The sequence below is a fragment of the Lutra lutra genome, chromosome 2 (assembly GCF_902655055.1).
Source record: "Lutra lutra chromosome 2, mLutLut1.2, whole genome shotgun sequence".
NCBI classification, from domain to species: domain Eukaryota; kingdom Metazoa; phylum Chordata; class Mammalia; order Carnivora; family Mustelidae; genus Lutra; species Lutra lutra.
Window position 1 is genome coordinate 17,404,809 of NC_062279.1, and position 24,912 is coordinate 17,429,720.

Consider the following 24,912-nt stretch of genomic DNA (forward strand, 5'->3'; position numbering starts at 1 on the left):
CTGACTTAATTAGTTTAAGTCTCTGGGGGTATCTTATTACCATGTCCTTGGAGGTGTCTCACTATTGTCTTCACACATTACCTGTATAGTTTGGAACAGAGGACATTTATTAGGATATCAGAGCTTGTACAGAGATAATATTTTAGAACTGGCATAGCCTCTGAAATGCAGTTTTTTAATTTCTGATCTTTTATCTAGAAAACTTCCATGATCAACAAAATCTGAAGTTGAGATCACCAGGGGCTGAAAAATGAATAAATAGCAGTTATCAAAAACAGGGCATTTACGTGATATTATCCTTTTTTCAACCCACTATATGTGATAGTACAGTTTTCTAACTTGAGTCATGACTGTTCTTACCAAAACTGAATCATTCAAATTTGGAACAAAGGCTAATTTGTACCTGTCAGTTTCAGAACTTCAAAAATTGCTTTTACTATATAATTAAATATTTAATTTTAAGAGAAAATATCTTAGTACTCAGTCTTAGTATTAATCAACAGCTATTGATTAAGTATGTTCCATCAAGTACGCACTTGAATTATTAAAACTTAGAAAACAATAAAATCCTCAATGTTGCCATTATGTAACTAGACAAATCATAACAACATCACCAGTCTTCAGCAGTATGCCAAAATCATTTCATAAATTTATAAATATATCAAAATCTCTTTCAGTTTTACTGTCTTCAGAAACCCAGGACCACTCAATGGCCATTTACTTGTCATTTTCATCAGAGATTATTCTTAACTGATTTTGTATGCTACTGAATACATCTTTCCCTAATTATTTCTGTTTTACTAAAATGAAAATAAATTTTTTTTCTCTTGGAAACAAAATTAAGTCAAATTAATTCAACAGCTGTGAAAATTCCACCTGAAATTTTAAACAGCTCCAAAACCACAGAGGAGAAGATAAGCACATTAGCTTTAATGTAGCTAGCATGCAATAAAAAGGAAAAGATCTATTTTGGGAAAGTTAACACACGTAGAAAAATCGATTAAAGCATGTTCACTAAAAGTCCTGCCAATAGCATTTTTATTTAGTACAATATATTCTAGAATATAAATACACAGCAATATGTCCTTCCTTATCACAGGGAGTGTTTTATACAACTAAAATCCATAGCCAACATTTTATCTGACAAAAGAAAAATAAACTAAACCTGTAAATTCTCAGGAGAAAGGATATAAGAAAATAATGCATTTATATAAATTACAAAGGACAGTTACAGTGAAAACCCATTACCTTCCTCTCTGACTCAATTTTACAAAATAAAGTCAACATGGATTATTCTGGGAACTGCTAAGAGTGCATGAACACTGTGGCCCTTTCAAAAGACAGTGGTCAAAGACAAACTCTTATCTTGATGTCATGTATTGTTCTTAGTTCTTAACTGGAGTTGAGCTTCCTTTCATAGTCTTCTTTAGGTGGTGGTAGTTTGGCAAGATTTTCATCAGGAAATCCAGCTGTAGTGTCTGGGGCTAAAAAGATAAGATAATTATGGACTGAGAAGCAGAAGGCAAAGAATGCCAGGCAGAAATAATTACCACCGCGCCAGGGAAATATAGGTGATTTTCACTGGCTTATTTTTGCTTACCTGTTTTTTTTTTCTTTTTAATTTACAATGAATATATGTTAAGTTTGGTCATGAGAAAAAGCAAAAAGATTTTACATATAAAATTATACAGGACTCGGTTTTCAATCCTGCTTTGGCAGACTTTACCCTGGCCTCCAAAAAGTTAAACAGCTCTAATCACAGACAGCAACGTGAGCAGAAACCTGGAGCACACGGTTTTGCACAGGACCCACACAGCACACGGCTGCGGGCCTCAGCGGCTCTTCCCCCGTCCTGTATCAGCTTTGCCCCAACTTTCCTCACTGTGAAACTCACAAGGGGCACTCGTGACAAATACGGAGTTTCAGGCCCCTCCCCTCGACATTGTGATTCAATAAGTCTGGGCAGTCCTTCTTTTAATAAGGATCTCTACGTGATCACTGTGATCACTGAAATGTGGAAAACAGTATGCATTAAACTTCAGATATTCTTGCTTACTTAACTCTAATCTCCCTTAACCCAATTCATTTCTCCCTCTTCGATCATTTTTGCTGTTATGAGAAAGACAGTGAAAAGAAAAACGGATTTGTTCTCATTGCCGTTTTAGTCTATAGAAGTCATACTTGCTTATAATAGTAATAAAAGCCAAACGTCAGAAAAACAGAATAGCCCGAAGAGAACTGGAGTTCTAATTTCTGATAAAATATGGCTAAGATTCAGATGCGAAGTGATAAATGACTTAAAAAATATTTTCTTTGTGGGGAGGGGAAAGAGGGTGGGTGACTAAAGCACTATATTATGGGCCAAGCGATGAGGATCAAGACCTCAATGAGAATGTCTTCTGTCCAAAGAAAGCCCCAAATGCCCTATCTTATTTACCTCCTAAATGAAACTCTAAATACATATTCTTCATTGTTCTCGGTTCTTAGGAGGAAAAGATAAATTCTCATACGCCAGGAAAATATCCAAATACATTTGCATATTCACCAACTGTGTTTATTTTCAAGTAGTCTATGTTGGTAAACTAATAGATGGATCTAAGTTGGCTGCCCGATAGACATTTGGTAGGGTCATTCCTTACCCTGGAGGATTAATATTTTAAGAGTGAATCAATAGTTTATAAAGTTTGGTGACACATCTTTAGTGAAAACACGTAAGAGGAAAAACATCTCTGGATTTCTTTTTTTCTATCAATTTGTCATTGTCATCTCTGTACATATTTTTGGTAATAACTTGAAGACTGAATAATTTCACTGCAAATAAATTCTAGTTTTAGGAATGTTTTTCTGATGTTTTATTTTAATCGTCTGCTTTTTAAATAGCAGACTGCTGTCCCATTAAAACAATCATGTGACATTTTGGGGAAAATCAGCAGCCCTAGAAAGAACTTTCAAGTATAATTAACAGTGTTGTATGAGTTACAAGCATACAACATAGCGACTCAACAATTCCATACATTACACAGAGCTCACCATGATGAATGTAGCCGCCATCAGCAACCATACACTATTCTTACAATATTACTGACTACATGCCCCGTGTTGTGCTCTTCATCTCTTTGACTTATTTATTTTATAACTGGAAGCTTGTACCTCTTTATTTTTTCCACCCTCCACCTACCTTTCCTGTGGCAACCACCAGTTTGTTCTCTATATGTAATTCTGTTTCTTTTGGAAATAACTCTTTTTAAAGACAGGTTCTAGTACCTGTGGCCGCTCAGTCTGCGCCCGACGAAGGCAGTCTGCACCATAGATCACCGTATTCTCAGGGATGACTTCAAACGTGTTCAGGTTGCAGCAAGCCCCAATGATGCAGCCACTTGTCAATATGACGTTTCTGCCTACATATGCTGCAGTAAAAACAAAGAAAGACCTGCAATTTAAGACAAATAAGTAGAACACTAACTTTTTTTTTTCTAAAATGACTTAAATACTAAATTGCAAACTACCCTTAAAAAAAAATTTAAGGAAATATTTCAGCTTAGAGTTTATAAAGTAAAGAGGCAGGCGCCTGACTAGTATTAAATGGATTAAAACAGAGCTTTGCAGACTAGTTGTGTGACCTTGGGCAAGTCACTGTAAATTCTCTGAGCAAGTTTATTTATAAGATGGGAAGACTGACCTACTTGCAGTTGGTTGTAAGGAATAAGTGAGATATTAAATGTAAAATGCTGAGCACAGGTTTGACACACAGTAAGTATATAATACATAGAAAATAACAATAATAATAATTGGTAATCCAAGTTGAAATAATAAACCATTAGGTAGATTAACAAAAAGTCTTATAAGTAGCTTCCCTTTGTTCCTGACTGGCTGGGGTAAAGAACTTCTGCAATTAAAGAAAGCAAACTGCTATAGAAAATGATTTTTTCCTTTAATTTTGCAATTATATTAATCAACGAAGTTATCACTGACATTAGTATTTAGTAGAGATCTTTTTCAAATCTTTCATCTGAAAATTATGGTTTAATTCAATCCTGATTTAAATGTACACAGCTGATTTTTTTTTTTTTTAAGGGAGGGAGGGAGGGGCAGAGGGAAAGGGAAAAAAGAATCTTAAGCAGGATCTACGCCCAGCCAGGAGCCTGACCTGGGGCTCAATTTCACAACCCTGAGATCATAATCTGTGCCAAAATCAAGAGTCGAATGCTTAACCAACTGAGCCCCCCAGGCAGATCCACGGCTGAATTTTTAATTCAATATATTAAACATATTATTAAGTTCCTTAAAGGCAAATAATTAGTCTCGTAACATTTTAGTCCACTTTCAACCATACCCTCCTTCCACATTGCCATAGTTTCCACTTAGGTTGTTTTTTCAGGACACAATAAAGAGAAAAGAGATAATCACTATTCACAAAAAAAATTCCAAATATAGCTTACCTTTTGATTCAATAACATTATTATCTCCCATTTTCATGGCTTGAGAATCTGTAAGCCAGAGTTAAGTAAACACTGTAAATGTGTTCATCTTTTTTTCCCTCCACTAATTCACTATATCCTTTTTTTCTTTTTAAAGACTTTGTTACAGAGAGCGAGCACAAGCAAGGGGAGGAGCAGACAGGGGGAGAGGAAGGCTCCTGATGAGCAAGGACTGATGCCATACTCAATCCTAGGACACTGGGATCATGACCTGAGCTGAAGGCAGACACTTACCCCACTGAGCCACCCAGGTGTCCCTAATTCACTATATCCTTATCCTGCACCATGGCAGAGGACAAAGGCATGGGAAGGGCCATGCAGCCCCAGTCTGGCCAGAACTTCTTGCTCAGAGAAGCCTGAAAGTAAAGTTTTAATCTTTAACAAGTATCTCTAAGCAGATGCAGTCGCCTTCTATATTTTTTAAAGAAATGAGCATCTTTTACCCCAATTCTATGAGTAACATATTTTCATGACTGTCTTAAGAAAATTAAAATTACTTATCACCAAATCACTTAATGCTAACACTGCTAACAGTTTGATATATCATTATATAAATACATACAATTCCCTTTATATAACTGGGAATCAAATGGTATAAAATCAAACTGTAAAACTCTCACAGCTCACTTATTTGGTTCAATTAAATTTGTAAGCAAGTATTATTCCATACCATTAAAATCTTTAAAAACATAGTTTAAAATGACTGCTTAATGGTCCTGATCGTCCATTTTATGCATATAGCTTAATTTATTTAAATATTTTGCTATTGTTAAACATTTAGATTTTTTTCATCCAAGTTTTCCTATCATAAAATAATGTTTTGCTGATACCATGAAAACATTTTACTATCTTTTTAGAGGACAAAAATCAAGCACAAGGACTGATAGCACTCTGGGGGAAAAAAAACAAAGGATGAAATATTTCCATCCCCATCCACCATTTCTTTACATCAGACAGCATACTGCTAACCAAAACCATACAGGAACCAAATGGACAGTGCTGTGGTTCTTAAATCAGGCTAGAAGCCAGGATTCCTATTTCTGTGTCTACTGCCACTCAGTCATTGCTACCCATCAACAAGTTGTAGCAACAGGAGCAAGATGGTACCTGAAGATATGTAGGTATGTGCGTGAACTCACACTTATAATATATGTGATATATTTGATAGCTAAAACATGACAATTTCTATGGGACAGACCTGAAAGCTAAAGATAGGTGGGAAGAAGAGTTTACTTAAATTATTGTAAAGGATACAACAGCCAACTTCAAACACATTACTGGTGCCAATGATCATAGGTTTCGGTTCTGGATCTTCAGCATCAGGAGTGATATTATCAGGGTAACTATAAAAAGAAGAGACAAATCATCAAAATCAATAATGCAATAAGCAATTCTCTTGTTTTAAAATTCGGGTTCACTCTTTCAATTTTACCTTCATCAAGCTTAAAATATATAACTACATAAGTAATTTTTTAATCCAAGTGAATTATTTATCCTCTGTGCTGAAGAACTGATTCTGAACTGAAAAAGAACTACTGAAATGTAAAGAAGCCAAAAGCAGATATCTAAAGACATCAAAGTAAAGCTTAACGCACAGAGGGTCTTTTCCAGGACAAGGTAAAAATGTTGCTGGCTATCATTTTTAGCTTGTTAAATTAGAATCAAAATTGGGCCTGAGTCGGAAAATTTCCATTCTTAATAATCATTCAAGATTGTGAAATGCAAACAGATATTCACATCAAATAATTATTTTATGCTGTTAGGTAGTTTGAAATATTTGGAACATAAAATGTTTGTGGTCTAAGAGGAAGCCATTTTTTAAATGGAGCTTTATCTCTGACAGTGAGTTACTACAGAATATAGCTGTTGTCAACTGACTTACAGTAAAGGTGCCAAAATAGATTTTAAAAAGAAACTCTTAATATAGTAGAAACTCCCAAATTCTAAGTAAGTGTTAAGACAAATCAATCTCTTTATCACAGTTAAATATTTTCCCAAGGTCTTTCTTAAAAATTCCATACATTTGTTGCTATAAATTAGGTATAAGCTTGAATTTCCTGCCAAAATTTTATCTAGAAAGCTTTACAAATGCTTATGAAAACTTCATAGGTATTACAGTCTAGTTCACTAAGATTATGCACATGTTTAATATTTTATTATTTCTTTACTCTTCAAAGTTAAAAATTGCCTCTAGAACCCTCCAAATTTTCAAATATAATTCTGGGTGCTACCTCCACATAAGGTTTATGAAAATATACAACAGAATTAAGTTCATGTGTCTGGGCATGAGTAATAACATTCCAGCCAGAACTGAGAAATCATCCAATCAAAAGACTCTCTTTGGGGTGGTCAGCACAGCACTTGATCGCAAGAGTCAGGAAATGTTTGCTTAACTCACAGAAGAGGTAGTGACATGTAAGGGAAGGCCATTAGACACAGAGGAGGGGATTCTAGTCAGCTACGGACGAGTTCTCTCACCTTGGACAAGTCTCTTCACCTATCTGGTCTCTGGTTTCCTCATTAACTAATTTCTCCTGTTGAAAAGATCCTTAATGTTTCTCTAGTTCTAAAATAGCAGGCTTTTCAGATGTCTGTTGTAAAAGGTTCCTATAGATAAGCTGAAATTAATAAAAACACAATCTGTGCCCCTTTGTTCAGAGTATCTGTAAGAGTCGTACTCACGCATTTATGATAAGCGCCTGTTCCTCTATGAGGTTACCTTCACCGATCACGATGGGCCCGGCTTCGGCAATAATGCGTGCTTTAGGGTGGATCACCGTCCTAGGTCCTGTTAAAATATGATGAAACGGAATTATTGGTGGAGGCTACGCTTCCAATAGGAGGGGAGAAGATGGGGGGCTGTCAAGGTTATGGGGAGACACATTTTCAAAAGTATGCGGCAGGCATACTAGGCACATTACAGACGTTATCTCCTCACTGTTATCAACAGTAGTCGGAGCCAGATCTCAAGCCAAGGTGAGTGGAGACAGCCCAGGCTCTGGAGCCAGACAGCCCTGGCTCAGCGGCTGTTTGGAAGCCTCTGTTATCTCAGCAGTGAAATGGGGGTGACGAGAATACCAGTCTCGCAGAGTGGTTGTAAGGATTAGATGAGATAATGTTTGTAGACACGGTATTCTGGCACATTGTTGGCAATAAAAATTAATTCCCTTCCTTGTTTTGCTTTCCTTCATGAAAATGAGGCTGTCTGCTTACAACGCTGCGGCTTTCTCATGCCAGTGAACCACAAAGCACTTTCTTATTCTAGTGTACTGCAGAGTTCGTCTCTTTATTATGTGGCTAAAAGGCAATATAGGAGCAATGGGAGACAGGAAATATGTAAACTAATGTTGTCTTCGTTACTTTGTCTCTGTCCCTATAGCAAGCCTAACCCCTGGAAGGAGGCAGAGCTTTTGTTGAAAAAGGTTACAGGGAGACAGTGGAAGGAGACAAATGTGATTATTGGAGTCCTAAGACTCTGAGATAGGCCAACTGAGGCAACGTCTCCCATCTCAAATTGAAGGGAGCAAGATGGGGTCTCACCACACCCATTTCACCATTAGGGTGGAGGAGGCATTGCACTGCTCAATCAGTGACAGCATTCTGGAGTACTAACACGGTCCCTCCCCTGGTTCCTAATTTCCTGAAGGCCTAGCGTTTGGTGATCATGAAACCACTCAGGAGAAAATAATATCTCACTTTCGCACTCCCTGCAGCACCGGCCCCGCCCACCCCCGAGGCCAAAGGCTATTTCTACTGGTAAACTAGCAGCTAGGATCCGACTCAGAAAGTAAGAGAGTGTGGGCAGAAGCGTTGACAGAAGGTGGGAGGCAGGGGCACCTGGGTGGCTCAGTGGGTTAAAGCCTCTGCCTTCAGCTCAGGTCATGATCCCAGGGTCCTGGGATCGAGCCCCACATCGGGCTCTCTGCTCAGTGGGGAGCCTGCTTCCTCCTCTCTCTGACTGTCTTTCTGCCTGCTTGTGATCTCTGTATGGCAAATAAATAAATAAAATCTTAAAAAAAAAAAAAAAGAAGGTGGGAGGCAGTCAGGAAGAGGACACTGTTCATGTAGCTCAGTATTGGATTGTGTAAATTAATTTATTCCGTAATCATTACCTGCTGGTGATGCAGTGCTACAGGTCACAAGGAAACAAAAAGGAATACATGCTACTTTTGCCCTCTGGAGCTTGCGTATCTTGTTTTGTTTATCTTGAAAACTGGAAATACTTAACACACTCACACACAAATGTATTAAAATAAATGAGGCGTTCCTGGTGCCTAGAGAACTGGAAGGAACCTTCATGCAGCTTTCTTTTTCCCCTAACAATGCTGGGGACTGATAAAGGAGGGTGGGGCCCAAGACAGGATGCACCGGCAAAGGACCCACAGTCTGATAAGGAGCAACAGGAGAGAGGCTTTGCTATTTCTGTCACCTCTCACTCCCCAAGTCCTCAGATGCCAAAGTAAATTTCCCTGGCAACTTCTCCTATTCACGACAGAAGATGGGATTTCTCAGATCTCTGGGAAGGTTCTCAAGTGGACATGTGTGCCTTTTTTTTTCTTTGTTAAAAAAATACACACATTTATAAAAGTATTATGTGCCCATTATAAAAACTCAAAGCAAGGGGCGCCTGGGTGGCTCAGTGGGTTGAAGCCTCTGCCTTCGGCTCAGGTCATGATCCCAGGGTTCTGGGCTCTCTGCTCAGCGGGAAGCCTGCTTCCTCCTCCTCTCTCTCTGCCTGCCTCTCTGCTTACTTGTGATCTCTGTCTGCCAAATAAATAAATAAAATCTTAAAAAAAAAAAACTCAAAGCAAAAACTGAAAGATCCTCTCTTTATGCAACCCTATTCCCTAGAGGTAACTATTCTTAAAAGTTTGGGGTATATTATTCCAGACTTAAGTTCTACTATATACTTAAGACCTGTAAATGTCACTGTATATAAAATATATTTTATCATAAAGTTAAAGAATAAATAGAATTTGAAGGTAGAAAAATACGGACTATAGGCGCACGGTTTGTTTGTTTGTTTTTAAATCAAGGAACAGTGCTTATTATTCTACAATTTGCTTTATTCACCCGAAAAGTCATGATGATTTTCCCATGTAAGTACATTTAGCTAGCTATTCTTTTCAGTGGCTGAATAGTATTTCATATCATATTAACATACCATAATTTATTTAACCAAGCCCTTAATGATGGGCATTCAGATGTTACCACTTTTGGGGGAGAGGTGCTAAAAACAAAACTAAACTACTAAACTACTAAACTAAACTACTAAAACAAACACTGCTACTAAAACAAACACTGGATTCTTTTGAAATGAGAAATTTCTTACAGGTCTTCCAGCTGTGTGAACCAATTTGAATCTACAGTTTGCACAATACCAGATTTGCATTTTACTTTAAAATGCTCTGTGATGGGGGTGCCTGGGTGGCTCAGTCGGTTAAGCATCTGCCTTCATCTCAGGTCACGAATCCAGGGTCCTGGGATGGAACCCCACATCAGGCTCCCTGCTCCCAGGGGAGCCTGCTCTTCCCCCTCCCTCCTGCCCCTCCCCCAGTGGTGCTCTCTCTCGCTCTGCTTTCTCTCTCTCAAATAAATAAATAAAATCTTAAAAATAAAACAAAATAAAATGTTCTTTGATAAAAGGTACAAATCATTCAATTTTAGGTTCTTTGTCATTAGAGCCCTGCCAGCACCCCACCCCTCATCTGGAAGGTCCTGACCCTGGTCTCTACCACAGAAAGGCTGTGTGCTTCATCTCTCAAATGCCTGTTCTCTCCCCCATAAAAAGATGAGATCTGGAGCAACCTACTTCAACGTGTTGAAGTGTGGGTTATACGAAATAATGTCTGAAAGGCAGATCACAGGGTCTGGTCCGTAATTGTTAAAAATGGGAGGTTCGGGACGCCTGGGTGGCTCAGTTGGTTGGACGACTGCCTTCGGCTCAGGTCATGATCCCGGGGTCCCGGGATCGAGTCCCACATCGGGCTCCCAGTTACATGGGGAGTCTGCTTCTCCCTCTGACCTTCTCCTCGCCCATGCTCTCTCTCACTGTCTCTCTCTCAAATAAATAAATAAAATCTTTAAAAAAATAAATAAATAAAAATAAAAATGGGAGGTTCATCACTATCTGACACCAAAGGCTATTTGTATAACTATCATAATAAGTACAACAACTCCTTCTGGTCTGAGAGACAAAAAAGGGGTCCACTTTACTCCTCTACTCAGGTTACCAGGGTAGTAACTCCTTTTAATCAGCATGGAGAAATTTATATATTACTGTAAAATAGTAAAAGAAATTAAAAAAGTATTTTCCATACTAGCATTAGAATCTTAGGGAAGAGATCATCACGCTGTGATAGAAAGCAGATCGGCTGCCACTGCTGGACAAGAAGCCGGCTGCACTAGCTATTCTGCTGGTCCTCAAGCTGTAACTTTTGACAGCAAGTCCACCTGCGAGAAGCTACCTGAGAATGGACTACTATGACAAGGTTATCACTGAAACCTGCCTTTCTTTAAAAGTTCCTCTAAAGTGTAGCTCCGAAAACAAGTGATATTTCCATTTTTCCCTTTCAAAAATGATATAATACATGTTAATTATACAAACACAAATTTTAAAAAATGAAATTTGAAAAAAACAAAGACATGATCTCCATGTCTCATACAATTTTTAAATATAACGCCTGAGCTATTTTAACCAGGCATTTTATATTGTTATTACCATTTTTATCATTATCAATAAGTTAGCTAGAAGAAAACTGGAAAACTCCTGGTTAGAAATCTGAAGGCCCTGAGATATGAAGCAACATCACCAGCTTGGGTGAGATCTGCACTTAAGACAGCACCTCCCCCTGGTGGCAGTACCGCCAAACTACAAGTCCTCATATTTGGGGCGGAAAGAACGTAAAACGTCAAAACGTAAACTTTGAATTGTGAAGTAACAGCAAAAGTCATGGGTGATAATAAACTGAACAGCTCCCCTAAACCTGTCCCAGATCTTCTGGGGTAGAGACTAGAGAGGTTAGTACACATGTCCTTTGGCACATGAGTGCTAAGATTTTGGTTTGTAAGGCTGGCCAAAGGGCCATTCGGGGTCAGGTGTGCAGTCCACACTGTGGACTCCGTCTCTGCACAGTTTGGGGCTGGTGGCTGGCACCAGAGAGCCCGGACATCCAAGTGCTATTCCAAGTCCCGGGCAGCTGCAGCTGACTAAAATGTGAGCACAGACTGTTCTACACTCTACCACATGCGAGAAGCACTTTTACCTACAATGGGTCTGATTGCAAACCAAGTTTAAGAGTCTTGAGGTTAAAATGCTTTAAAAATAAAATCTGTCACCATGGAAAGATTTTTTTTTTAAAGGTTGTTGTGAACTTCTTGGAGCTCTCACTGGCAGGGCAGTTTGTATATTTTCTTACCAAATGCGCTGAAACCCTATTTGGCTTATCTCCTTGTTTGGATAAATGTGTCTAGAGTTGGAGTTGCCTTGCCGGCTGATGAATTATTTTTCTAAATGGTTGGCTGGGCTTGATGCAACACAGCCAGAAAGGCATTCCTCGCATCAAATTTCCATTCCCCTCATTTGGTAAAGGACATTTTTCCTGTCTGTCTTCGCCACAGAAAGCAATCTCTGTGCACATTTTCATATGTCAATAAACAGTTCAAAAAGCCACAAGCTTTTTCCTTTGAAAATTAAAACAATTCTTTTGACCTGTAAGCTGAAGTACCTGTAAGCACTGCTTTATATTTGATGAAGTTTAAATCAAAGCCACTGTTCTGCCTTATTGAAAAAGATTTCCATGGTAAACGGAAGCTTTTGATCTGTATTAAAAACTCTAATGGACAGAAAGACAGAGTAAGTGGGACATAGGGCTTCCATCTCAGCGTTTCACACTGTGTGGAGTTCTGCCTTCCTACTTGTAATGTCCCAACCAAGCCCCGTCCTAAGACCAGGAGACTGACGTTCACCCCATGGTGGGACTACAGACTGTGCTTAGAAGTGACTTTCTGCAATGTTTTTCAGCTTTCAAAGCAAAATTTAAGGAAATAATGCATGGCCCAAAATCCAAGGCAGCCTAATTACAAACAGGCTTGATACTATGAAACCTTGTTTACCGACACTGTAATTAACAAGAGAGCTGTTATTTTTCCCAAGGTCTGTTTCCCAGCAGCCTCTAATGAAAGGGGTCAGGTTCCAGCAGAGCCTCAAGTCACAGAATTTCTGCTTAAGGACAATACTCCAAAGCTTCAGACTAGTTTCTTTGATAAACCAAACACCTGATTTTTCTAGAATAGAAGATCAGGTTTCACTGAAACACAGAGAAGGAAAAAATTACTTTCGAAATATTTCAGAATGGAATAATCTGGTAGGAGTATAACCAACTAGGAGACGGAAAGTTATGCATAACATCCTGTGAAAAATCCATTAACTCAACTACACTTAAGTTTATTGCTACTTAACCCAGAAAATAGAGCTTATTAAATGTTCAAATCTCCCTATCCACAGCATAAGAGAAAAAGACTTTATTCTGGTATATTAGGCAAAAACAATAAATAAATGAATGAATGAATGAATGAATGAATGAATGAATAAATAAATAAATAAATGCCATAAATCAGAAAACAAACAAACCAACCATGGTGGAGAGAGTAAGTTTAAATTAAATAACTTATCTCTACTCTCCCAGTTGATTTAACTTCGTATCTCCTAGCTTTTTAATCTGATGAATTACATCAGAAAAATGAATTGATAACAGTCAAAAGGTTTTACATTTACATTTATCTGGGGAGGGAAGAGGGAAAGGGAGAGTGAGCACCTTAAGCAGTCTCCATGCCCAGGGCACCCAACATAGAGCCCAGTGCAGGACTGGGTCTCACAACCCTGAGATCATAACCTGAGTCGCAATCAGAAGTCGGACATTTAATTATCTGAGCCACCCAGGCACCGTGATTAGAGATATCTTAAACCAAATATAACAATGATGGAGGGCGCCTGGGTGGCTCAGCTGATTAAACATCTGCCTTGGGCTCGGGTCATGATTCTAGGGTTCTGGGATCAAGCCCCAAATCGGGCTCCCTGCTCAGCAGAGTCTGCTAACCACTCTCCCTCTACCCGTCTCCCCAACTCATTCTCTCTCTCTTAAATAAGTAAAAAAAAAAAAAAAAAAAATCCTTAAAAAAAAAACAATGATAGGGATGCCTGGGTGGCTCAGTTGGTTAACCTGCTGCCTTCCACTCAGGTCACGATCCCGGGGTCCTGGGATTGAGTCCCACATCAGGCTCCTTCCTCATTGGGGAGCCTGCTTCTCTCTCTGCCTCTGCCTGCCACTCTGCCTGCTTGTGCTCTCTCTCTCTCTCTCTGACAAATAAATAAATAAATAAAATCTTTTTAAAAAATGATAGAAATGGCTCTCTAAATACCGATTCTAGAAAGTTTCCATATTTATATATACAATCAAAGACGAGAAACACAAAACAAAAAAACAAAAACAAAAAGGTAAGAAACACATAATGAAAATGAAGAATTGTAAAAGACTAAACAATGGGTAACTATATCCCTTCTGAATATTTTCCTTAATTTAAAAAACTGAGATATTTCTGTAAAGTATTTTAGCAAATTTTCTTGTTTAAAAAAACTGGGTCAAAAATAAGCATAACAAATACTAACTTAGATTCATTCTATGACAAGCTTCAAATCACTAGTTAAAAAATTATGACCAATTCTTACACTATTAATCTATCACTGAAAATCTGTATTGAACTGTCATTTTATATCTTAACCACAGAGCTGTGTACTATCAGCTAGAGGAAAAACCTATATGGAAAGTAGATTTAAACACTGTATTTCCTGGGGTGGCTCAGTGGGTTGAAGCCTCTGCCTTCGGCTCATGTCATGATCCCACGGCCCTGGGATCGAGTCCTGCAACGGGCTCTCTGCTCAACAGGGAGCCTGCTTCCCTTCCTCTCTGCCTGCCTCTGCCTAATCGTGATCTCTCTGTCAAATAAATAAATAAATAATAAAATAAAATTAAAAAATAAAAAATAAACACTGTATTTCCTTACATAATTTCAACATCAGGGACGGTTGGTTGACATAAGGATAAAGAAAAGAGAGGAGCGTAAAGTAGTGAAAGACAACAGGAGAAACAAGAAAGCGAATTGACTCCTGGTAACCCTCATGTTCTAATCCCATGCAGTGGCCAGTGGCCCACCCTTCCTTTTCACAGGAGAAAGGTTTTCCTGCTATTCTACGTAAGCTTCTACAAGTAACAGGTGTTTTTTTCCAAGTCAGAAACACACACACACACATATATATACACCTTGTACGCTGAGCCAGCAGGGGCGTCAATGCCATCTTTGCATCTGTTCCATAGTGGTATAGTATACTTAGTTTAGAACGGGGAAGAAGGAGAAATGAAAGGAAAAATGTGTGTTATTAGCTACATTATTTTAGTCTTACTTTCATTCTAATTATAGAATACCTTGTGAGCTAATGAGAGGGTTATTTCTCAAATCACAATGAAAACCATAAGAATACCAGATTAAAAATAGTGCAGAAGAGGACCGATAAACAAGTGGCCATCATGATTTCTCCTCATAAAAAGTTTGCAAGCGGTTTGGGAATTCACAAAGAGTTAACATAGCACTGAACAGAAACTGGGTCATCTTCTAAACTCTGAAATTCTGTCAACTTAAAATAATTACATAAATCCAACCTGGCAAATTCCCAGTGATGTTCCATAATCCCAGCACAATCGTCACGTGTTCTCTAAGACATAATGCCTAAATTGGTCAGAGGCTTAGACTTAATAAAATTCCTATTTTTTTTTTCCTATTAAAGATCCTGTTGGTGTAAGGGAGCAGGGCATGTTTTCTCTCTGAAAGCTCTACTCTGGTAACGAGCAGCTGCTAGTAAGGATGGACTCACGTTTGTAAAGCTCCAAGGGCATGACAGGCCGTGACAACATATGTAAAAGAGTAAGTGGCTAAAATGTAAGTTTGGGAGAACTTAATCATGCCCATATAAGCAAGATGCCACCTGTTAAACTGTTCATTTGATTTCAGTGTTGGATCTCACCTCTAGCAAGGCTACACAATGTTAAGATTAAATGGTGCGATTAGCTAGAGTTAGGATTTGGGCAATGACTTTCACAAACATTCTCTTATTGAATCCTTCAAAAACCTATGAGGTAGGCACTCCTATTTTGCATGTCACAAAAACTGCTAATTGCCACTAGATATCCATGCTTTCCTCTTCCCTGGTAACAGAACCCCATTGGACTGGGAGAAGCAAAGCACAGTTCAGACTATGATCTCCCAGCCTTCCCTGCAGCTACATGTGTCCATGACACTAAATCCAAGGCAGAGACTGTATATACAAAGAGAGACTGTGTGGAACTTTCAGGAAGACTATTTAAAGGAAGCTGACTCAACTGGGAGGTACACCTTTTTGTCTCCACTCCTCCCTTTTCTTATCCAACATCACTCTTGGTGCTTTAGGATGGCATCCTGGCCTACAAGGCCAGAGCCCTGGACAACCAACTAAGTAGTCCTGAATTGCCCACCTCTGTATTTCTTTATATAAAAGAATAAATCTCTGCATAGATAAAGCCACCACTATATGCAGCTGAACCTAATTCTAAAACACACAATTACACGCAGATAGGGAAAATGAAGGTCAGTGAGGTTAAGCAGTCTACTAAAGTAAACCGGCAGGTAAGGAGCAAGGACGCCAACCCAGGTCTGTCAGACTCCATGGTCCACACTCATTAACAGTAGCATGTAAGCTCCATGAAGCAGTACCTTGCCTGCTGTGTTCACTCCTGTGTCCCTAGTGCTAGCACATGCCTGGCACACAGCAGGTACACATTTGGATGTTTCTCAAATAAATCAGTGACTTCATTATATTGCCTCATTAGTTTATCAGACAGAAACATAGAGTCCATCAGAGGGCCTGGCTGGCTCACTGGGCGGAGCACGCGACTCAATCTCAGGGTTCTGAGTTTGAGCTCCATGTTGGGTGTAGAAATTACCTAAAAACAGAATCTTAAAAAAGTTTCCATCAGACTTAATTCTATTAGAAATATTTAATATACACAGGAAAAATACATTATTTTGTCAATAAAATTAGGACATCAGTGAAACAGACAAAATATAAAACCTAATTAACTGTAAAGCACTGAAATAAATTAAATTACATCCATTTTTTAGAAATAATTAAAAAACTATTTAACTAAATAACTAATAAACTATTTTCTTACCTATGGTTACATCACCCCGAATTTCACTTTCTACACACACAACTGCTCCAGGAGCAATCTTCACACTGTAGAAAGAAAAAGGTAATATTCACCATGGGTACATTTTAAAAATATTGTTATAGAAGTTATCTTAACACTGCAGTGAGAAAAAGGTTTAAAAAATGGATTTAAAAAACTGTAAGAGAATAGGGTATTTAATATATTATAAAATTCTCAGGAGGCATACAATCCATTGGCTAAAATCACTAATGATACCTTATTAAAATGCTTGAGGGAGTGCCTTGGTGGCTCAGTTAAGTGACTGACTCTTGGTTTCTGCTCAGGCCATAATCTCAGGGTCACGGGATTGAGTCCTATATCAGGCTTTGTGCTCACTGGGGAGTCTGCTTGAAATTCTCTCTCTCCCTCTGCCCCCACTCCCTGTGCTCACTCTCTTTCTCTAAAATAAATAAATCTTTTAAAAAATGATAAAAATAAAACGCCCAAGAAAAGAGGCTTTGGATTCTTTTAACACCAGCACTGTTTCCAAGTAGGATAAAACTGAATACACCTAACTATCCATTAGTAAGGGACTGATTAATACTAATAACTAGGGTACACCACAGTTTATTACACAGTCAAAAAAAAGAAAGAATAATATTGTATGTAAAGATTTGGAACGATTTCCAAGCTATATTAAGTCAAAAAAGATCAAAGCCAGAAAATGGAGGGTATATCATACACCATAAATTTTGTAAATTTTGTAAAAGAATGTACATTCAAAATATTTAACAACCAGCAAGGTAATATTAATATAGAAATCAATGCAGAGATTTAAAATTTATAAAGATTCCTATTTAATCTCTAACTATATATGTTATAAAACTGCTTACTGAGTGATAAAAATTGGAATGCAAATTGTCCCCATATTACTAATGTACAAATAATTTACTGATGCTTTTTGATATTCTGTGACGTCCTGTTTAACACAGCTCAATCTAGCTAAATGCTGCCTTGGCTGGGCATGAGCGGACATGCAGAACTGTACCAAATGCCTCCCCCGGCCCTTAAACTGATAATCATTTGGTAACTTGTTCTTATTAAGTATTTTCCTTAGTAATAATGAAATTATTCATGGTGTTAAATATGCACTCAGCTTCTCTAAAATAGTAGCAATACCATGTTAGCTAATTTTACTTTATAATCCTATTTGGATTTTTCAAAATTTTGATTTCTAGTTGTTCACTGCAAGTATATAGGAACACAGTAATTTTGGGGGCGCCTGAGTGGCTCAGTAGGTTAAGTGTTAGACTCTTGATTTCAGCTCAGGTCTTGATCTCAGGATCGTGAATTCAAACTCTTCATTAGACTCCATGCTAGGTGTGGAGCCTACTTAAAAAAAAAAAAAGAAGAAGAAAATGAGATAAAGAAATATAATTTTGTATATTGACTTTGTTTCCTAAAACCTTGCTAAACCCATTCAGTTCACATAGATTCTCTGGGATTTCTCACAAAAAGAATTTTGTTGTCTGTGAATGGGACAGTTTTACTTCTCTTCCAGTCTACATGCATATTATTTCTTTTTCTTGCCTTATTGCCCTGGTTAAGACTTTCAGTATGATGTTTAATATCCTTAACCTGTTCTGGCTCCGTAAGACCAACAAAACCTATCAAACTATCTTTCTAAGCCATGAATGATGCGTTTTATTTTTATTTTATTTTATTTATTTATTTAATATTATTTATTTATTAACAATTTTATTTATTTATTTATTATTTATTTATTTATTTATTTGCCTGCTCAACAAGCAGGCAAAGAAGCAGGCAGAGGGAGAAGCAGGCTCCCTACTGAGTAAGGAGCCTGACATGGGGTTTGATCCGAGGACCCTGGGATCATGACCTGAGCTGAAGGCAGTCGCTTAACCCAGTGGTTGATGGTAAGCCACCCAGGTGCCCCGAATGATGCATTTTAAATAAATTAATAAAACCTGGTATGTAAAACAGTTGAAATTTTCTTGACCAAAATGTTAATGCTTTGGTTTATACATTTTCTAAAAACTTGTTTTCTTATTTTAGCAAATATGTTTTTCAAGCAGTAAGAACCATAAATGTAGAGTATAATGATTCACTCAGATCAATATTATTTTTTAAGTTCTATAAATATTCATGTATGAAAATATTTGCTTATTTTTAACTTATAGTAGATTGTATAAAAATGCTAATGGTACTTTCTACTTGTTTTTCATGTCTTTTTTTTGGACATTTCTTTGGTTAAAAAAATTGTTATTGCCAGATTTTCTTTTTTCCCAAATGTTTTACTGTAAGGCAGGTTCATGCTTTCGTATTTGTCCTCCTTGATTAAGGTAAATTTTCATTATATGAAACATGAACTTAAACAGGACATGCTTGCCATTCTAACAAAATATTTAAAGTAATTAGTACATTAAATTTCTCTAAGTTTTGAGCATCATTTACAACTGATGCAACCAATACAGCCGCACCAGTGTGTACCCGCTGAATATTCGTATTTGCTTGAATATTTCCAAACCAACTCCAGAGGAACAGACAAGGTACTAATAATCTTTACCACCTTCAGAGAGAGGAGCTGGATAGCAGGGACACAATGGCATACAGACACTTTTTCATTAGATGCCCATTTTTTAACTGCTTGTATTTTGAAACCCACAAATGCACTGCTTATTCAATATGTAAATAAAACAAAACAAAAAAGAGCATGATAAAATTTTCTTAACACCAGGTGCTAAGTGGGTACTGGATTCATTTCCATAATCAGGGTGATTATTTATCCCTATTTCCTTAAAAAATCTCCCTCAAATTATGATCCCTATATGCCCTCCCCCACTTAAACTTTATTTTACCTAAAAATACTTTGTTGTAACTCTTAAGTATCATTTAATTAATTTTAGACTTCTCAGTTTCCCTTTAAGATTTTTTTTAAGATTTATTTATTTATTTATTTGAGAGAGAGAGAGAGAGAGCACCAGGAGGAGGAACAGAGGGAGAGAAAATCTCAAGCAGACTCTGCCCTTAAGCCAGATAGATGCAGGGCTTGATCTCATAACCCTGGAATCATGACCTCAACCAAAACCAAGAGACCAGTGCCACCCAGGTGCCCCAAGACCAGTTTTTTTGTTCTTTAAATCACTGTTCCTATTGCTTCAACAACAATCTTTTTTAACCAAGGATAAAATTATTATTCATTAGTATCCCTTCTCCTTACTTCCAACCTTCAAATAAATACCCAGCTATCACATATATAACCTTATTATGTCATATTCAATGACATTGGTTATAGTATTTCTAGATCATTGTCTATACCTGTTCTGTGTCATATTACATTCAGGATGCTTGATGCACGACACAAGTCAATGTAAGTAAGAAACAAAAGGTTGTGTTATGAAATAAATATGAATACTTAGAATAGTCATATAATCATATTCTGGTCCATTTCTTGTATTAGTTTGTTCAGGGCAATGAGGAGTTTTTGCTTTTATTTATGATGGTAATCAAATGATGATGCACCTATAATTTAACGAAGACACTTGAACACCTTTGTTGACAATTATTAGGACACTTCCTGGAAAATACTGTATCAATATGCAACAGGAATCATCAACACAGTCACAATGCTTGACCTCGGAAATCTATTTCTGGAGTTCTCTCATCAAGAATTCAATAGGAGGAATATATATATGCAAAAATTGGCAATGTTGTTTAGAATAATGAAATCGTAAAAGGGGAGGAGTAATGAAATAAAATATAATCATCACCTAACTGGAACACTATATACTCCCTAACAATTAAAAGAAAAAACAAGATAAAACTACTTTTTTTTCTGTCTTCCTTTTTTTTTTTTAAAGATTTTATTTATTTGACAGAGACACAGCGAGAGAGGGAACACAAGCAGGGGGAGTGGGAGAGGGAGAAGCAGGCTTCCCACCAAGCAGGGAGCCAAGGAGGGGCTTCATCCCAGGACCCCGGGATCATGACCCCAGCCGAAGGCAGACACTTAATGACTAAGCCACCCAGGCTCCCCAAAACTACTTTTTTTTTTTTTTAAGATTTTATTTATTTATTTGGCAGGCAGAGAGAGAGGAGGACCAGGCTCTCTGCTGAGCTGAGAGCCCGGTGTGGGGCTCAATCACAGGACCCTGAGATCATCACCTGAGCTGAAGGCAGAGGCTTTAACCCACTGAGCCACCTAGGCGCTCCCCACCTTCCAGTTGTTTAGTTCTCATTCTTAATAATGGACGGAGAGCCAGAGATTATCAGATAAATCAGGAAAGCCTCCAACTAAAAAGGAAAAAAAGCAAAACAAAGAGGAAAAAGAACAGTTTGAGGAAACATAGACAATTCAGGTACTAAAAGAAAACTTAAAAAAAAAACACCTTATTGGGCGCCTGGGTGGCTCAGTGGGTTAAGCCGCTGCCTTCGGCTCAGGTCATGATCTTGGAGTCTTGGGATTGAGTCCCGCATCGGGCTCTCTGCTCAGCAGGGAGCCTGCTTCCTCCTGTCTCTCTGCCTGCCTCTCTGCCTGCTTGTGATCTCTGTCAAATAAATAAATAAAATCTTTAAAAAAAAAAAAAAAAAAAAAAACCACAAAAAACACACCTTATAATTCAGAGAAATAAGAGACATTACTGCATAACATAAGACAGAAGTCTATGAAAAAGGAACAATGTCTAAGAAAGAGCTCCAAGGGGCGCCTGGGTGGCTCAGTGGGTTAAGCTTCTGCCTTTGGCTCAGGTCATGATCTCGGGGTCCTGGAATTGAGTCCTGCATTGGGCTCTCTGCTCAGCGGGGAGCCTGCTTCCCCCTCCCCCTCTGCCTGCCTCTCTGCCTACTTGTGATCTCTCTCTCTCTGTCAAATAAATAAATAAAATCTTTTTAAAAAATTAATAAAAGAAGAGAGAGCTCCAAGAGATTAAAAACATGATCGAAATTTGAAATCACTAGGAGTGAGGTTAAAAAAAAGAGCTCTTCCAGAAAGCAGAACAAAATGGGGAGGAGGAGGGGAAGGAGAGAAAAATGAGAAAACGAGAGAATCCAAATAAAAGAAATCTCAAGGGGTGCCTGGGTGGCGCAGTTGGTTCAGTGTCCAACTCCTGGGTCAGCTTAGGTCATGATCTCATAGGTCCTGGGATAGAGTCCCACATTGCACTGGGCTCCAGCTCAGCAGAGTCTGCTTCTCTCTCTCTCCCTCTGCCCCCCCCCAACTGTGCTGTCTGTCTCTCTCTTTCTAAGGAAAAGAAAAAAATTAAAAAAAAAAAAAAAAGAAAGAAATCTCGAAAGGAGAAAAGAATTTGTAGAAAAAACTATTTAAAGAATAATATAAGAAAATTTCCCATTACTAAAGGATATTAATCTCAACTCTAAAAGGATACGAATGCAAAGGACCCATGCCAAGTAACATCCTCTTCAAATTTCTGAATGCCATTAGCTAAAGATCCTTATAGTTTGCAGAACAAAAAAAACCAAAACGAAAACCAAAACCAAAGTCACACAGAGGGATTAAAATAATCAGAATGGCAATACTGGAGGCTAGAAAACCAGAACACAATAGCTACAGAATGCTAAGCAAAAACTATGTTCAAACTAGAGCTACCTATCCAACCAAACTAGCAATCAAGTATGGAAGGAGAATAAGGACATTTTCATACTTACTTCAGTAAGTATTTATACTTGCTTTCATTCATACTTACTTTCATACATACTTACATTCATACTTACTTACTTTAAAAAAAAAAAAAGATCTCTTAAGTACTCTTTATTAGGAAGCTGCCAAAGGATGTACCAAGCTAAATAAAAGCCAACAGACAAGATAGATTCTAGAAACAGAGGTCCCAGTGTGTGAGGACAGAGGGAAATTATCAGGACAAAAGTCATGCATCAGCCTCAGAGAACAAAGCTGATAGGTTTCAATGGGGAGATCGTAAAAAAAAAAAAAAAAAAGACAATGACAGATTATGTGATGGTTTACTAGATATCTGGTATATCTGTGAGAAGATTTGAAAATCATCAGTACATAGAAAAGAAAGGATATGAAAATAATGAACTTATTTTGTTAAATTTTAGATTAATTCAGGTTGAGGGTCCATAGAAAATTCAAGAGAAAGACCCAGTAAGAAAGTGAAAACACAGAGCTAGAGAGTTCGAGACCAGAAATAAAGGTCTGAGAGTTAGCAGGGTACAAACGCCTTAACGTATCTCTCCATCATTCACATTCCAGAATCCCCCTAAATATTCGCTAACACAAGTACAAAGTATCACCAAAAATATTTTTCTTATCACACCAACTTCCCTACTGATAGGGAAAGATTAAAAAAAGGAGACATACACAATTTTTTCTCCTACCACCAAGTATTTTTAAAACTCTAAAAGAACCAAACCCAAACTGATAACCCCTGAGTCTATCTTCAAGAAATATCTGTGAGATCAGACACAGCTACATCTGTTTCCATCATTTTGACATACAGCGACTTTTTACAAAGCACAAGTTAATGAAATTCTAGAAATGATGCATCTGGGTTATGTGTTTACTGAAGTCCCAGAAAAAATATAACCTTTCTACCCAGTGCATGAAAAACTTGAGTACCATGGAACAGAAAGCAGAAATAGCCGAACCCTCTCATTTTATAGATAAGGAAACTGAAGCCGAGATATTAGAAATTTCCCGAAGCAGTTGGTCCCTGAGGCATCATTATCCGAACACCAATCATGTCTTTTCTGTTAGCTGAAAGTTTCCTGGAAACATCCTGACATGTTGGGTATTTTTCCTATGAGAGCAGAATGATGCTGTCTTGAATACATCACCTTTCCTAAGTGCTATTCCTCTGATGCTTTTCATTTAGAGTGGCGGGTGTGTTAAAATAATGCAATTTATTAGGCCCTGGTCAAATAAACCAGCCTTTCTAAAATGCCTCCTGTTTTAGACCTTATTTCCTGGTTTCCATTTCCTCAGCCTCCCTTTCAGTATGATTTTTTAGGAAAAGGGCATTAGCTAACACTTAACTTGTCCTAGACAAGTGAGGAAAGGAGCGATTCCCAAGTGTCCCTCTGTCCAGTCTTATGCCTAAGGGAGAGGACCCAGGTCGAGTTTGTGTCCCGATCAGCATACTTCTGAGGCCTAAAGTAATTAAATTCACGACTAGACCAACTCAAACACAGTCCAAACATCTACGTGTAGACTCCACTGCACTTCGGAGTGATGTAGCGGGAGAGGGGGGGGGGCTCAGACCGCTGGGAGGAAAAGGCTTAGCCGAGGACCTACTAAAATAACTGCCTCAAGAGAAGAAAACCCTAAATTTTCATTTATTACTACAGAATCGGTTTTCCTGTTCAAGGAAGAGTCAGTAGAGGGTGCTCAAGGCGGCTGCTTTCGGAGTAAGCCCTTCTCCCACCCAGCCCGTCTCTGCCACCACCCGTTTCCAGCAGTGAGGACTGCTGGAGAAGAAGCCCCATCGCTGTCCTCACGCGTTTGCGAAGGAGCTTATCCACGCAGCTCCGAGGCGGGCGCGGCCCCCCTTGGGACGAGCGACGGTGACGCACTGACACAACACACACCGCCCCCGACTGGGCAGGAGGGGACTGGGGTGTGGCCGGCACTTCCGCGGCCGTCTCGGAATGCCCAGAGGAAGATGCTGTTACAGGCCGCCGACCGTGGGAGGCGCACCAAACGGGGCAGGATTTGGGGGGGCGGGGGCGTCCCTCTACGTCCCGGGGCAGTGGGCGACAACAGGCTCCCCGCACAACCCCTCCGGAGGCCCTCTCTGCGCCGGCGCGTTGCGGAGGAGGGCGACGGGACCGAAGAACAAAAACCTTCCTGGCACCGATTCCACGTCCCTTCCCCATCCTCCCTGACACCCCCTTCGTCGCCTCCTCCCTCAGCGGCCGCCAGCTCTGGGCTTTAACAACCAGCCCGCCGAGCGCCCGGGAGAAGACACCATCTCAGTCCCTGCCACTGGCGACCAGAAGCAGATTTGCCGCGCCTGCGGAGTGTAGAAATAGGCTTTTTCAAACAGCGGACTCACCCCTTTTGAGTCTTCTCCGCCATGGTTTGGACCTGGTCTCCAGTTGGAGCGGAGATCGACACAACCGCCTGGGTCCAGCGATGATCTCTACAAGCGATTGGAGCGCCTGGCAGGATCGGGCGGGGCGGGGCGGGGCCTGCTGGG

At 38.9% G+C, this 24,912-nt stretch overlaps 1 protein-coding gene across 1 annotated transcript; it reads right to left on the reverse strand.

The window, feature by feature from the left end:
* Nucleotides 1-1,021: 1,021 nt before the first annotated feature.
* DCTN6 (dynactin subunit 6) lies at nucleotides 1,022-24,909 on the reverse strand. The gene is made up of 7 exons (XM_047715526.1): nucleotides 24,769-24,909; nucleotides 16,739-16,803; nucleotides 7,161-7,266; nucleotides 5,733-5,821; nucleotides 4,440-4,487; nucleotides 3,265-3,407; nucleotides 1,022-1,484 (listed from the first exon to the last, which is right to left on the reverse strand). The coding sequence occupies exons 1-7, from the start codon at nucleotides 24,789-24,791 to the stop codon at nucleotides 1,386-1,388; spliced, it is 573 nt and encodes a 190-aa protein (XP_047571482.1). The 5' UTR covers nucleotides 24,792-24,909; the 3' UTR covers nucleotides 1,022-1,385.
* Between the last annotated feature and the right edge of the window lie 3 nt (nucleotides 24,910-24,912).